Source organism: Natrix helvetica, assembly GCF_964273705.1.
Source record: "Natrix helvetica genome assembly, chromosome: W".
Taxonomy (NCBI): domain Eukaryota; kingdom Metazoa; phylum Chordata; class Lepidosauria; order Squamata; family Natricidae; genus Natrix; species Natrix helvetica.
The window spans coordinates 66,274,579-66,290,151 of NC_138555.1; the positions used below are offsets into that span (position 1 = coordinate 66,274,579).

Consider the following 15,573-nt stretch of genomic DNA (forward strand, 5'->3'; position numbering starts at 1 on the left):
TAATTGTTCAATAATAAAATTAATCCTCCAAAATACAAGTTGCCTAATAATTGCGCACACAGTGTAAATCAGCATTGATCTGCTAGCCTCTTCTGTTATTTCTGATTCTGGATGATGTTCTTTCCAGAACTGGTGCATTTATTTCAAATATCCTCCTCATGTTGGACTTGATTTTGTAATAACAGATCATTCTTTCTTTTTTTTCTATCTCTGTATATTTGCAATGGGCAAACACCTTTCCTTCTAGTAGTTCTGCAGCTGTTGGTCCTGGTTGCTCAGCCAACAGGCCTGAGTCCTGTAGCCCATTTTTCACCCAATCTCCAAGAACTCTCAACACCTAGTGGGGTTCTTGTTGACTTGTACGACAACTGTGCTGATATGGGTTTCTATAATATACATCTCACCATATTTTTTATGGGAGAGAGACTCTTTGACTCCTCTGATGAGATATATCCAGTATGGTTGAACCTCTGGCATAGCTTTCCTCTCTTAAAAGCACACAAGCCTCACAACCATGTCAAGGTAATGCCTCAATGGGGGTTATTATTATTATTACTCTTGGTTTGTCAGAGTCAGCCAGATGTTCAGACTGGATTTGGCATTTTATCACATCCTTCCCAAGGACCTGGGAAAGGCAGCTGTGGATGTTTGATTGTGTTATAGATGTCTTCACAGGATATAGGCCAGTGATGGTGAAACTTTTTCGCCTCAGGTGCCAAAAGCACGAACGCATTTGCTATTGCGCACGCTCACGTGTCCACGCCCATAATTTAATCCACCCCACACCATGCCCCCTGACACCCCCCCACTGCCCCGTGCATGCATGCATGGATTTCTTGGAGCCTGGCGAAAATGGCCTCCCTGCCCACTCGGAGACCCTCCGGAGGCCAGAAACGGCCTGTTTTCCGACTTCCAGTGGCCCGATAGGTGTGGGTTTTGCCCTCCCCAGGCTCCAGAGGCTTTCTAGGAGTCTGGAGAGGGCAAAAATGCCCCCCCCCCACCGGGAGGCCCACCAGAGGACTGAAAACAGCCTGTTTGCCGACTTCTGGTGGGACCAGAAGGCCCCAAAATTGGCTATCCTGTGCGTGCATGCGCACTGGAGCTGAGCTCGCATGCCCAACGATATGGTTCCACATGTCACAGGTTCGCCATCATGGGTGTAGGCTATTCCGAGTAAAGCTGTGTTTTGCAGCTATCATTATTATAGTAGAAATATTGCTTAAAATAGTTTTATTTTTTGCTTCAAAAGTCCTCTGGAAGAAAGACACTGTCAAGTTTCCTAACGATGCCATAATTGATTCATAATAGAGTGAGCCAATGTTTTAATGCAAAAACCAGTGATTTATGTTAAGTAAGTAAGCTCCCCGTTAGGAGAGCGAGTGTGCAGAGAAGCGTAATGACAGTGGTATGGAAGAACACTCACAAACCAGCATACAGGAACACTGAATAGTATAAAATATAGGAGTTTACTATGTGGAAATATAGAGGTATTCAGAGTTCAGTTTACAGTCCAAATCATACACGGTTCAGTCAGTCAGTTAGCAAATAGTCAGTTTAGCACACAATGTAGCTAACAGTAGCAAAACACAGTACCTCACAATACACCGATCAGCGTCTAACGAAACAGGGAGCTAACAGTCATTCTGGCTCCCTCTTATGGCTGCTTGAGGTAACAGCAACCCAATCACATTGCAGCAGTACTTAAAGCTACAGTACCACCATCCTGGTTTATATATTGCTAACCCAACTGTTAGCTTACATTCCTAACATTTATTAATAGCTTCATTAGGCAAGATTTATTAGCAGTCAAATCTTTGCTTTGTTTTATTTGCTTCTGAACTTTACCCCGTTTCTTCCCTCAGTCCATGTCATAAATCACGTTACCCAATAGATACACCCCTCCCAACCCGGTAGCAGTAATATGAGATCCCGACAGTATGCATGGAATGCACTCCCACTCATTCTGTCCCCATGACAACACGGAGAGTTGACAGACACTTTGGAAAAATAGTTGTATAATAAACTTACTGGGAAAAGGGGAGGCGGGGCAATAAGTCAATTTTATAGTATTTGGGTTTAAGTATCCGTACTGTTTTTGTAATTGTTGCATTGATATTGGATACAGAACCCAGACAGTTTACACCTCTTTCTAAAAGAAGGCAACTCCATCTACCAACCCACAGAACACAATTGTCAGGGTTCTGACCGATGCCCTAATTAAATCATGACCCTCAAGCCAACCTTCAAAAGAAACCCAGTTATTTATTAGGAGCTTCATGTCGGCACAGACCAGGTGAAGCCAACTCTGACCTCACTTAATTCGTGCCTTGGCTCTGACCCTGTTTCCCCCCCCCCCAAGGTGTGTCATCAGTCATATTCCCCAATGAAGCAATTTTGTGGGTTGTAGAAGTCACTCCCTGTGGCTCTCCGTGGAGATGACCTTGACATTGCTGGCTGGAATGTGCTTTGTTTTGACTAAAATGCAAGTTTGTCGATGCAGCTGTGAGGCTCGATTCCCCATCCACCTGCCTATGGCAACTCGAGAGCAGGTCAGGAATGCTTCGCGAGTTGACAACAATATTGAGAATTGTACAGTAGAAGTCTGCAGAGCAAATAACTTTTTTTCCAATAAACAAGCCAGGTTTAATTCTTCAGGAACCATCAGTTGTTTTTAAGACTTCTACCCAGTTTGATTTCCAGGAAAAGGGATTTTCCTAATTTTAAATCTAGCAAACGTACAGTAACTAATTCTCAAGTGTGCTTGCACCATCCCATGTTTAGCAGGGGCCAGTGAAAGTGTATAAAGTGAAGTGATGAGAATTCTGTTACATCTTTAATGGTACAGTTGGACATTATCACTTGATACTGCATAGCTAACCTTCCACATGTCAATCAGCCTACAGTCCTATCTCTGTATCTGTTAATTGGGAAGGCAGTAGATTGTAATATCCAAGAATTGTAAAAGAATGAATGACAAATACTATTTTCCTGACTCAGTGGAGACAGCATCCCTGTGTGGGTTATACTCATCTACCATCCAATAGAACTGAGTCTGCAAAGTTTAAGTCCCGCCTCTTCCTGCTGAGATCCCCAGCTTTCGTGACTCAGCAGCCATTTGAACTAGACGTGCCTTCTGATCTCTCCCTGAATATTGTCCTAATTTCTCTAATTGACCTTTTATTTCTTACAATTTCTCTTTTTCCCTTCCCCTTAGGTTCCCTAAGATGTCGAATGGCCTGGGCGCCGAGCAGATGGCAGATGCCATCTCGAGGTCCAATTTGGCGCGAAAAAGCAATAAATTTTGGTTGGTCGTAAGTGTGAGACGGTCGCTAATTGTGAATCATTGGGTCTAATTGGAACTGCCCCTTCCATATCAACTCCAGCAGACTCTCTTTAGGCTTACAGGTCTTCTGCTGTAAGGATTACAGCTAGTTTTGAAGGATAGACAGTATTTGGGGCCAACTGCCTTGTTCCCTCAGCAGGGAATTGATTACCCTACCTCGCTAAGGCTTGAGAGTTTTGGCACAGGGACCAGTGGGTCTCTTGTTGTGGGCAAGGGACAGGCCCAGGCGCGCCTATCCATAGGGGCCACTATCTGCTCTCATATTCCCAGACGCCGGGCCCTGGTGTGCCCTTAATTGGGATAACCACCTCCTTTGATTAACCTTACGCAGCTAGTTAGACAGTTTTGCAGTATGGATGGAGGTGCAGGAGAGCCCTCATCCCCCTTGTTGGATGACCCTCTGAAAGGCCCATCAACCCTTCGCCTACCCAGCAGGCGCAATCCCCCTCCCCCTAAGAAGGGAGGCAGAACCAAGGGCAAGTCTAAGGCCACGCAGAGAGCAGAACTCAGGAGGGAAAAGGCCCTAGACAAACAAATTGCCAAGGCCCAAAAGGAGGCGCAGATACAGTCGGAGGCAGTGTCCCAAGTGGTGGCAGTTACCTCTCCTTCTGAGAATCCTGCACCGGCTGAGGCCCCAGACCCTATGGAAGTTCTCTCCACAGACAGTGAGGGAACTGGAATTGAGGATCTAGATACTGAGGAGGCCCTTCCTCCCTCTGCCCCGGAAGGGACGGACAGCCCAGGGCCCGCAGGTTCTATTGCTTCCCCAACGGCACAGGTAGCTGCCGGCCTGCGTAACAGTGCATCCTCACCTGATATGGCGGCCATCATTACTGAGGCCATTAAACAGGGCATTGCTGCAGGCCTCAAACAAAAGGCCTCTTCTGCCTCCAAGAAACGTAAGACAGCCAAAAAGAGGACAAGGTCACAAGACCAATTTAGGGCGGTCCCAGAACAGGAGGAAAGGTCCCAGGGATCTTCAGTCAGCTGCTCCTCCTCAGAGGATGAGGAGAGCCAGACCCTTCAGACTCTGAGCTGTCAGATGACGAGGATTCGGATCTAGAACAGACCCCATTAGCTGGGCTACTCAAGCCCTCCATATTTCAGTCTCTTTTGATTAAGGCTCAGAAAATAGCCAATTTAGAGGCTGCTCAGGCCACTAAGTCCCCTGCGGCCAAAAGGGATTCAGCTGGACTGGTATTCACTGAGCCCATTGTGCAAAAGGAGGTCGTTCCTTCCCCGCCTTTCTTTCTAGACATTGTTCAGCGTCAATGGAAGTCCCCAGGGTCTGTCCCCTTTCCCTCGGCCCAGGACAAATGGTTTTACAATATTGGTCCCAATCTAGCCAAGGCCTTGGAGGTCCCCTCAGTGGATGCTCCAGTAGCGGCGTTGTCCTCGCCCAAGGTGGTTCCCAGCAATCCGGAGGATGCCCTAAAGGCAGAGGATAGGCAGGCAGAGCATGTCCTCATTAACGGCCACCAATCGGCCGCTTGGTCTATCAGAGCGGCCACGGCATTGTCCTTCTTTAACAGGACCGTGCTCCTGTGGCTTCAGCAATTGAGGGATAGGATTCCGGTCTCAGATTCGAGGTCCCACCAGGACCTCAATAAGCTGAAAGCGGCACTACAGTTCTCAGCCGATGCCTCCATTAATGCGGCTCAATTTGTGGCCAAATCAGTGGGGTCTGCCATCGCAGCCAGGCGCCTATTATGGTTGCGGCCTTGGCAGGCTGATACCAAGAACAAGTGGCGTCTGGCCTCAGAACTGTTCGCTGGGGATAAACTATTCGGGGGGGGGGGGGAGGCCTTGAGGCAAGGCTTATAGAATCAAAAGATAAAAGGAAAATTCTCCCTTCCGTGTTTCGTAGGGCTGAGAACCAGACTACGCCTTACCGTAGCAGGTCCTTTCAGACCCCGGCCGGGGGATACGGGTTCTCCCATCCAACCAGACAGTTCTCAGGACGCCAGGGTCCCCAACAGCAACAGGACAGAACGGGCAGGGGTTACCAACGATTCCCTCCCTCCAGGAGATCTTACCGAGGTACAGGAAACTCGTCCCTACCGCAGGCGAAAGTGAGAAACTCTCCTTAGAGTTTCTTTCCTACCCCCCCCCCCCCCGACGCGTTTCCACCTCTGCCCCATATCCCGGGATCGTGAAAAGAGGCACCTGGTAGACCAGGCCATTCAACATCTTTTGGACATTCAGGCCATCAGGCCAGTTCCGGTGGACCAGCAGGGACAGGGGTTTTACTCCCTGCAGTTCATAGTCCCAAAGGCGTCGGGCGGCTGGATAGCAATACTCGACCTCAAATCCTTGAACCACCACATTGTATACCGGCGGTTCAAGATGCATTCACTATTGACCATTCTAGAGGGCGTCCAGAGGGATGACTTTCTCACCTCGATAGATCTCACGGAGGCCTACCTCCATGTCCCAATCCGCCTCGAACATCAACAGTACCTGCGTTTTTGTTACCGCGGACGCCATTACCAGTATCAGGCCCTTCCGTTCGGCCTCTTGTCAGCCCCAGGGTGTTTACCAAGCTGCTGGCAGCTTTGGCAGCTCACCTGCGGGCCCGACCCATCTGGATAGATGACATCCTCTTGTTGAACAGGTCCCCCGATCAGGCCCGCAGGGAGCTACGGGACACCTTAAACGTTCTGCAGGACCACGAGTTCTCAACAAACATGTCAAAAAGCCATCTAGTTCCAACCAAACACATAATTTACCTGTGTGCACTCATAGACACCTGACTGGGTCGGGTATTCCTATCAAAAGACCGCCAGCAGGGTCTTCGGGAGTTAGTACCGTTGGTCAGGAGGCAGAGCCGGGTGCAGCTTCTTCAGCTGTCCCAGCTGCTAGGCAAGATGGTCTCGTGTTTTGCGATAGTGCCCTGGTCCAGACTCCACAGCAGGCCTCTCCAATGGTTGCTCCTTCCATTTCAAAAGGACAACAGCAGCTGCTCCACAGTTCGAATCAAGCTGCCCCCCAGAGTCTGCAGATCTCTGACTTGGTGGTTGTCTCCAGCCATAATGAAGGGGTGCCTGTTCCGAGAACCACATCGGGTAACAATGACCACGGACGCCAGCCTAGTGTGGGATGGGGAGCCCATTCCGGATCGGAGGTGGTGCAGAGTCAGTGGACCCATTCAGAACAGCAGCGGACTATCAAGTTCCTGGAGCTGAGGGCTATCCGCCTGGGGTTGCTATGTTTCCAGTCGTCAGTAGCAGGGAAACGTGTTGCGCCTAACGGACAACATGACGGCCAAAGACCACGTCAACAGGCAGGGCGGAACCCAGTCCAAACAGTTGATGAAGGAGGCTCAGCTGCTGTTATCTTGGGCGGAGGAGCATCTCCTCTCCATTCAGGCCGAACACATCAGAGGTACCGACAACGTCACAGCAGATTGGCTGATCAGGTCACAGGTGGATCATGTGGAGTGGGAACTACATCCAACCCACTTCTGGGAGCTCACGCGACGGTTTGGAGCACCAGTGGTCGACCTCTTCGCCACCACCAACAACAAAAAGGTCCCTTGGTTTTACACAATGTACACGTCTCCAGGCGCAGAAGGGAGGTCAATGGCCGCCGGGCCTTCTTTATGTCTTCCCTCTGTTCCCCTTGATCCAGAGGGTCATCAACAAGATGTTGGAGGAGCAGGTGGAGTTGATACTTCTGGCTCCACACTGGCCGTGCCACCCGTGGTTCGCGGATCTCCTGTCCCTGTCAGTCGCTCCTCCGTGGAGGATTCCCCCCTCCACGACCTCGCTATACCAGGGGGCCATACCACATCCAGACCCGCAGTGGGTCAAATTGACCGCATGGTGGCTATGACAGAGGAGGGTCTTTCGCCGGAGGTCATTCAAACGATCCAAGCGGCCAGGAGACCTTCCACGATTCGAATCTATGACGCCACTTGGAAGGCCTTCTGCACCTGGAGCCAGAGGGGTGGCTCCACTCCGTGCACGGACTTGCCACATCCTGGACTTCCTACAGGATGGACTGACTGCTGGGTTGGCATCCAACACCCTTCAGCGACAGGTTGCGGCCCTATCTTCCGTTCTCTGCTCCGGCCTTGATAGGTCACTGACCGCTGATCCACTACCACTTGTTCTTCAGGCAATCACCCAGGCTCCCTTCGAACCGTTGTGGGACACAACTCTTCTCTATATGTCGCAAAAAGTTCTGTTTCTAGTGGCCATCACATCTGCCCGTCAGATTTCGGAGCTAGCGGCCCTCTCCATGCGGCAGGACTTGTGCACTTTCTATTCTGACCAGGTGGTTCTCAGGGTGGATCCGGCATTCATACCCAAGGTGAACTCTATCTTTCATCGCGCACAGGAATTGGTTCTACCCAACTTCTGCCCTCAGCCAGTCCATCGCCTTGAACACAGCTGGCACACTCTAGATGTCCAAAGGGCCTTGAAGATATACTTACATAGAACGTTGTCTTTCCGTCATACAGTGGCCCTATTTGTTTTTTTTCAACCAGGTTCCATGGGTCTGAAGGCATCCTCTTCCTCCTTGGGGAGGTGGATCAGGGCATGCATTGCAAGGGCATATTCTTCTCAGGTACAGCCCATTCCAGATAACATCACAGCTCACTCAACATGTCGAGCGGCCACCTGGGGCACTAGGGCACCATTACAGGAGGGGTGCAGGGTGGCAACGTGGTCATCTCCATCCACTTTTATTCGACACTACAGAATTGACAGGTACGCATCGGCTGATGTGGCCTTTGGGAGGAGAGTCTTGCAGCAGGTCAGGATTGCTCTAGGGGATTTGTCCCGGACAGTTTCCCTCCCGTGATGCTGGACAAGCTATGGTATGTCCCACACAGGGATGCTGTCTCCACTGAGTCAGGAAAATGTAGCGTTGGCTTACCTGATACGCTCATTTTCTGAAGAAGTGGAGACAGCATCTAGCCCACCCTTAGGGTCCGGGCTGTTATTCTGGGAGAGATCATTTTGTTCTAGCACGTCTGCATGTTAGTTTTGTCAAAAAAGCTGGGTATCTCAGCAGGAAGAGGCGGGACTTAAACTTTGCAGACTCAGTTCTATTGGGTGGTAGATGAGTATAACCCACACAGGGATGCTGTCTCCACTTCTTCAGTAAATGAGCGTATCAGGTAAGCCAATGCTACAATCTTATGGAAAGAATGTTATTTTTAAAGTGTTTGTTTACAAAGCTATAGTTAGTATAGTTGTTTACCTGTAGACGTTTTTCTAGGTATTGGTAGTAATCTAAGGATGATCTGCCATAGCAAGTCATGGGAATATTTTCAATACTCACTTCAACATTAATAAAGTTAGGTAAATCATATTAGTAATAAGGGACAGACAGCTGGTTTAATGGGAAAAGGGTAGTCAATCCTGGCGTGGAGTTCACAGACCCTTTCAAGCAATGACTGCACTTGATGTTTGAGTAGTGTGGGTTTGGAGGAAGAATGTACCTGTAAACTTGTGGTGCCAAGAGAAAATTAATATGATTTAAATTAAATTAGTTCAATTAATGACTGTATTCTTTAAATTTATTTTTTCCTTCCAACACTTTAAAAGTGATATATTTTCTGAAGCCCCAAATTTTGAGATTACAGCTGTGTATCAGGTACTAGACTTCAGTGCTAACATGCGTACAGTCTTTGGTTGGATTGATTTCCAGTAGTAAAATTGTAATTGTGACAGCTGCTGTATTGCTCCTACAATACAATAACAATTGTTATCCATGTGTGTGGAAACTTGGAGTTGTGGAACTATGGTCGGCCTCTAAATATCTCATAACACTTTTCTCTGGTGCTTTAGTCCAAAGGAGATTCTTCCTCTGAAGTCTGTAAAGAAAGAGAAAGAACAGAAGAGACCACGACACTTGCTTACAGACCTCCCACTTCCTCCAGAGCTTCCTGGTGGAGACCCTTCACCGCCAGAGTCTCCAGAACCAAAGGCAGTCACACCGCTTCAGCAGTCATTGAGAAAGAGACCAAAGTAAGAACTAAATATACTTTATTGGATCTGTTTCCGAGTACTTTACTTGAGGGAGATGGGCAGTTTAGAAACATGAAATATAAATTTAAAAAAAATTACAATGACGATTGGATTAGAACAGTGGTTCCCAACCTTTTTTTGGCCATGCCCCACCTAAGCATCTTTAAAATCCTGCTGCCACGCCCCACCCAACATATAATTCTTACTTTAGTCAAAAAGTGAACTCACAATTGCCACCATTAAAAATCAAATTGCCCCCTTGTGGGGCCTGGGCCCCACGTTGGGAACCACTGGGTTAGAAGAATATGAATGGTCAGCATAGCTAGCCAGATCACCTTTCATCTTATGCAGTGACATTATTATAATAAGAGTGGCTATTGTATCTGTTTATTCTCATTACTCTAAATGTGATTAATACTGGTAAGTAACACTTGTATTTCCAATTGAAGTAGAACCCATTTTGAAATAGAAAAAAAATGAAAAATGAGAGAAGCTCACAATGCAGATTTTGTTCCTAGTGCATGAAGGGTAAAATTTGATCCTCAGCTTGGTATCCATGGGTGCCAGTGTGTCCAACATCATCTCCCTTGGAATCTGTTGGACTCCATGCCTGTCTAGTTTTAATTTAGTTTATATTCTATCATTTAAAATAAAATAAGGATCAAGCATGTTGCAAAGAATCACCTTCAAGTACCATCTGTATTTCTATTAATGTGTTCGCACCTCACATCTCAGAAATAATTGAAAATAAAATGGCAGGTGGTTTTAGCTATAGAGCTAGGTTTCTAAGTACACCTATCTCCTTAGGGAAAAAATGAAAATAAAGATAAACTAAGTGTCCTGTTTGGATGAAAAACTGGCTGATTTTTTAGCTTTTTGGAAGCATTTTGAACTTGAAACTCTGTTTTGAGCTCAAAACAATACTAAAATACTCAGAACATTACTTGTGCTGAGGTAGAATAGAGTTGAGTACTTTGTATTTTAGTGTATTTCAGGAACCCTGTCATTATCATTAAGGAATAATATTGGCTGTTTATTTTATGTGAACATTGCAGTTGGATTTCGTTTACCTGAGTTTAACATTTAGTGTATTGTGAGAATCCAGTCTAGGAAAAAATGGTAATATTCAAGGGAGGGAACCTCCTCTACGCACTGTTAACTACCCTATAGAAACCATTTTGTGATGAGGCATGTCACCCCTTCCCCCTAACCCTTTGATGGTAATGCCCACAAGTCAGATGTCCAGGTGCCCAGAAAAGTAAGTATAAAGACATTTAGTGACTCTTCACCCACTGTAAGGTTACAAATATTTATGTTTTCATCCCATATACCAGTGATGGTAAACCTTTTAGAGACCAAGTGCCCAAACTGCAACCCAAAACCCACTTATTTATTGCAAAGTGCCAATACGGCAATTTAACCAGAATACTGAGGTTTTACTACCTAAAATAATGATAAACAAGGCAGAGTTCAGCTAATTGTTCTAAAAATGTGATAAATGCACTTTTATGCCCCTTCATTTTTTTTCTGCTTTTGAAATATTACATTTAGCAACAATAAAAAAGAAAAACGTTTCTAATATTTTCTCTTTCCCGCCCTTTCTCTTTCTCTCTCTCTCTGTTTCCCTCCCCCTTTCTCGCTGTTTCCCTCCCTCTTTCTCTCTCTCTTCCCCTCTTTCTTCCCCTCCCTCTCTCTTTCCCTCCCTCCCTCTTTATCTTTCTCTCTGCCTCCCTCTGTTTCTCTCTCTCTCTCTCTCTCTCTCTCTCTCTCCCTCCCCCCTGGGGGGAAGGAACCCCTGAACTGGTGCTGGGCGGTGGGAATCTGATGTCCGCTGATGTAGGCTGATGAGCCCAGGAGCAGCGCGCCAAAGCTCAGCTGGCCGGCAGGGAGGCAGGGCATCCCAACACAGCTCTGCAGGAAAAGCAACTGACATCCGGGAGGCCAGAACGAGCAGAGACGGCGCAGGGTCGCATTGTGGCTCCGCGTCATAATGAGCTTCAGGAGGAAGCGCGCGAGTGAAAAAGTTCACTCAATCAATTCCAACTTTGTGAGATCTTTTTCTTTCATGAGAAGTTGAAATTGATTGAATGAATTTTTTGTTTTTAGTCCCACAATTTTTTGTTTCCCTGCAAACGACAGCGAGAAACGTGATGGAGAAATGCGATGGAGCTTGGCTGGCTCTGTGTGCCATCTCTGGCACATAGGTTTGCCACCACGGCCATATACCATCTCTTATTTGTAAACAAATCCCTATAACATCTTTTCAATCCTGGTGACAGCAGAAAGTCCATAAAGGGTTGTCAGAAGTAAGCTATCTTGTTTTAACCTTGATCAAATAAACCACCATTATATTCCTTCCTTTTGCTTCTAACAGTCTTAATATTTACAGTAGTTCATTAAAATATCATAGGATTTGATTTATCTTCATTTTTTTGTCCCATCACACAGATTTTTTCAAGGCTCTAACAAGCCTCTTTTGTAGGAATAGCCAACACTCCAGAAGATAGGCTTAAGATACAGAAGGATCTTGACAAACTTGAACATTGGGCACTATCTAATAAAATGAAATTCAATGGTACATTTAGGCAACAAAAATGGAATGCACAGGTACAGTATAGGTGATACCTTGCTCAGTAGTAGTAACTGTGAAAGGGATCTTGGAGTCCTAGTGGACAACCATTTAAATATGAGCCAGCAGTGTGCAGCAGCTGCCAAAAAAGCCAACACAGTTCTAAGCTGCATCAACAGAGGGATAGAATCAAGATCACGTGAAGTGTTAATACCACTTTATAATGCCTTGGTAAGGCCACACTTGGAATACTGCATTCAGTTCTGGTCGCCACGATGTAAAAAAGATGTGGAGACTCTAGAAAGAGTGCAGAGAAGAGCAACAAAGATGATTAGGGGACTGGAGACTAAAACATATGAAGAACGGTTTCAGGAACTGGGTATGTTTAGCTTAAAAGAAAGAAGGACTAGGGGAGACATGATAGCATTGTTCCAATATCTCAGAGGTTGCCACAAAGAAGAGGGAGTCAAACTATTCTCCAAAGCACCTGAGGGTAGAACAAGAAGCAATGGGTGGAAACTAATCAAGGAGAGAAGCAACTTAGAACTGAGGAGAAATTTCCTGACAGTGAGAACAATTAATCAGTGGAACAGCTTGCCTCCAAAAGTTGTGAATGCCCCAACACTGGAAGTCTTTAAGAAGATGTTGGATAGCTATTTGTCTGAAACGGTATAGGGTTTCCTGCCTAGGCAGGAGGTTGGACTAGAAGACCTCCAAGGTCCCTTCCAACTCTACTATTTTATTGTATTGTATTGTAAATTCAGTAAGGAAAAAATTATCCAGATCACTCTCTTGCTTTGTCATTTGTATTTCTCTTTTAAATTTTAAAACCTCAGCCAGTTTCTTTGGTAGTTCCAGTGAATTATCCTTTTCTAGGCCATTCTTTTGACCTGTCAGTTGTAAATCCATTTTTGAACCCATTTATATTTTGTCAGATAAAATTTGTTCTACATCTCTCATTTCTTCAACAACAACTTTTATAGATAGTCTATCCAGAGAAGCAGACCTCATTACTGACATTGTTGATTGTTGATATTGTGATTACTATTTTCTGATTCCATTCTTCAAAAGTCTCTTTGTTATTTGTATTATTATGATGTTTTGCATCATTTTACAGGATTGTAAATCTTTACCTAAACACTATAGCCACCTTTTAAAAGTGTTTCAGTTATTAGAAATCTTCACCTGCTTCAATAAATGGAGATTACCATTGCTTATACACCTCATCCAGGCCCAGATAGTCCTCATTATTGTCTGTGATTAGATTCAGAGATGCTAGCTGATGAAATAATGATTGTTATATTTCATTAATAAACATTTTGAAAAGTTAAAAAACAACCAACCAAAAATGTATCAGTGAAGAAATACATATATTGCAGTAATTAAACAAAAACAAGAGAGAAAAAAGAAAAATATACAGGAAAACAAAAAACTAAAATCCATATAGCGATATAAAATTCAATCCATAAATTTATTATATACTGTCTCTTCTCATTTTTAGAATATAAGCACATTTCAAAAATTGATAAAGACCACATATTTGAATCTGTTCTTCAACATCAAGAATATACATTTCTTTCTATCTACATCAGGGCTGTCAAACTCCCGGCCCGTGGGCCAGATGCGTCACGTGCTGGCCATGCCCACACCCGGTTTAGCGAAGGGGGAAAAAGTCCCAATATGTCACATGACGACGCCATGACGACATGAGTTTGACACCCCTGATCTACATGAAATGTCTTTGTTGAGCCCAACACTTAATTAAGCCAGAGTTCTTCATAAAGTGTCAAATTCCATACTTCAGGAGTACAGCTCATCACATTTATATCTTTAACCTATATTTTCTTAAGTCTGTGTTACATATAATGTAACCTGGAACCAAAGGGTGAACCATGACTAGACATGAACAAATCATGTGAGTCAAAGAGTCTTCAAAGTTCTTACAACACTAGGATAAGAAAATGAAAATTGGTGACAACTTAGAAGTGGCATTCTGATATTATGCTAAACAGTGATGTTATGTTTTTCATTTTGGTTTAGCACATGTGGATATAGCAATTATGTGGTTTGTAAACTATGGTTAATATTTAATACCACAGAGTTACCCTGTGGTAAGATGGGTGGCCAATAAATTTTATAAATAAAATAAATGAATCATGTATAAATCTGGCCAATTGTGGTTTATTTAATAAACCTGATCAACAAGCCATGTTTCTAGTCTTAACCTGGAATATACAGTTCCATACCATTTAGTATTGTAATCTGCTACCCTGAAAACTACGTATAAAGCTCTTGGAGCTTTTAAGAAAAAGAGTGGAACATATTTATAATAAATATGTCAGGTAACATAGCAATTCTTATATGCAATTTATATACATGCACACATGCAGATCAGACTAGGAAGGTTTATGAAAGAGTTTTTAAGTAAGAATCCACTCTAGGATTTCTGAACAGATCCACACAAACTATCCTATCAAGATTGGAAGTTTTCTCATTGGACTTAGTGTTGTATGTGGCTCACGGTCTGATTTCAAAAGCTCCATGCAAGTGATCTATTCAGCGTTTTGGTCAAATTGTTAAGTCCCTTCCCTGGTGATCTGCTGCTTGGAAGAGATAGGACTAGGAGTTAGAGATTGAGAGAAAAGAGAGATGTTAGAAAAAAGGAGCATCAGAAAGCAAAACTGAGGAGTCTTATTCACTTTTGACTCTGTCTCAACCAACCATTTGCTCCAGTTCTGCCAGTCATTCAATGCAGACTCCAAGAAGGTACACTTAATGGAATATGCCCTCAGGTTTCCCACTTCTGACCTAAATGAGCACATAGATATTGAGACACTCAGAATCTTACCCATTTATTCAACTAGATAGCATGTGATAAATAAGATATTCTACTTGTGGTTAACAGGGAACTCTGGTCTATGTACCGGTATGTATATATGTTTATTTATTTATTTATTTAATAACCCTACCCCCCTCAAAAAAATATTGGCAAACACCACACTGACAATTCGAATTTCAATTCATATTTTTAATAAATATGTCAGGTAACATAGCAATTCTTATATGCAATTTATATACATGCACACATGCAGATCAGACTAGGAAGGTTTATGAAAGAGTTTTTAAGTAAGAATTTTACATTTTAACAGTTCTTGTGTATTCCCCCCCTCTTCCAGAATCTGTTGCCCTCGTTACGGTGAGAGGAGACAGACAGAAAGTGATTGGGGAAAGCGCTGTGTGGACAAATTTGATATTATTGGTATTATTGGTGAGGGAACATATGGGCAAGTGTACAAAGCCAAGGACAAGGATACAGGTGAGTGCAAAACGTACTATTTTTAGCCTTTTCTGGTTTGTGTGTGTGTGTGTGTATGTGTATACACACACACACACACATATACTGTAGATGTATATAGAAGACTATTAATTACTTATTATAAAATAAAAAGTATACATGTTGTATTCTGTATATAAAGGAACAAATGACCTGCCTATAAAAAGATAAAACTGGTTGCCCTCTTGTTTCAATGATAAGGGATGCAACATATCTGTTTGCCGCCTTGTGTTATTTGTAAAAATAAAGATGGGATACAAAATAAATAATAAATTGGGACTGGAATTTTGGTCATAAGTCGTAATCGTAAGTTGAGGCACCATGTGACCAGACTCAATTTTACAAC

The 15,573-nt window shown here is 44.3% G+C and overlaps 1 protein-coding gene across 6 annotated transcripts in view; it reads left to right on the top strand.

Annotated features, from left to right (window-relative positions):
- The window catches only part of LOC309400790 (cyclin-dependent kinase 12-like), a 175,644-nt gene that overhangs the window by 79,173 nt on the left and 80,898 nt on the right, over nt 1–15,573 (top strand). For all 6 annotated transcript variants that reach the window (XM_081969457.1, XM_081969453.1, XM_081969455.1 and 3 more), the window contains 2 exons: nt 9,145–9,324; nt 15,070–15,209. In XM_081969457.1, the coding sequence (XP_081825583.1) occupies nt 9,145–9,324; nt 15,070–15,209 (320 nt within the window). The remainder of the gene's footprint in view (nt 1–9,144; nt 9,325–15,069; nt 15,210–15,573) is intronic.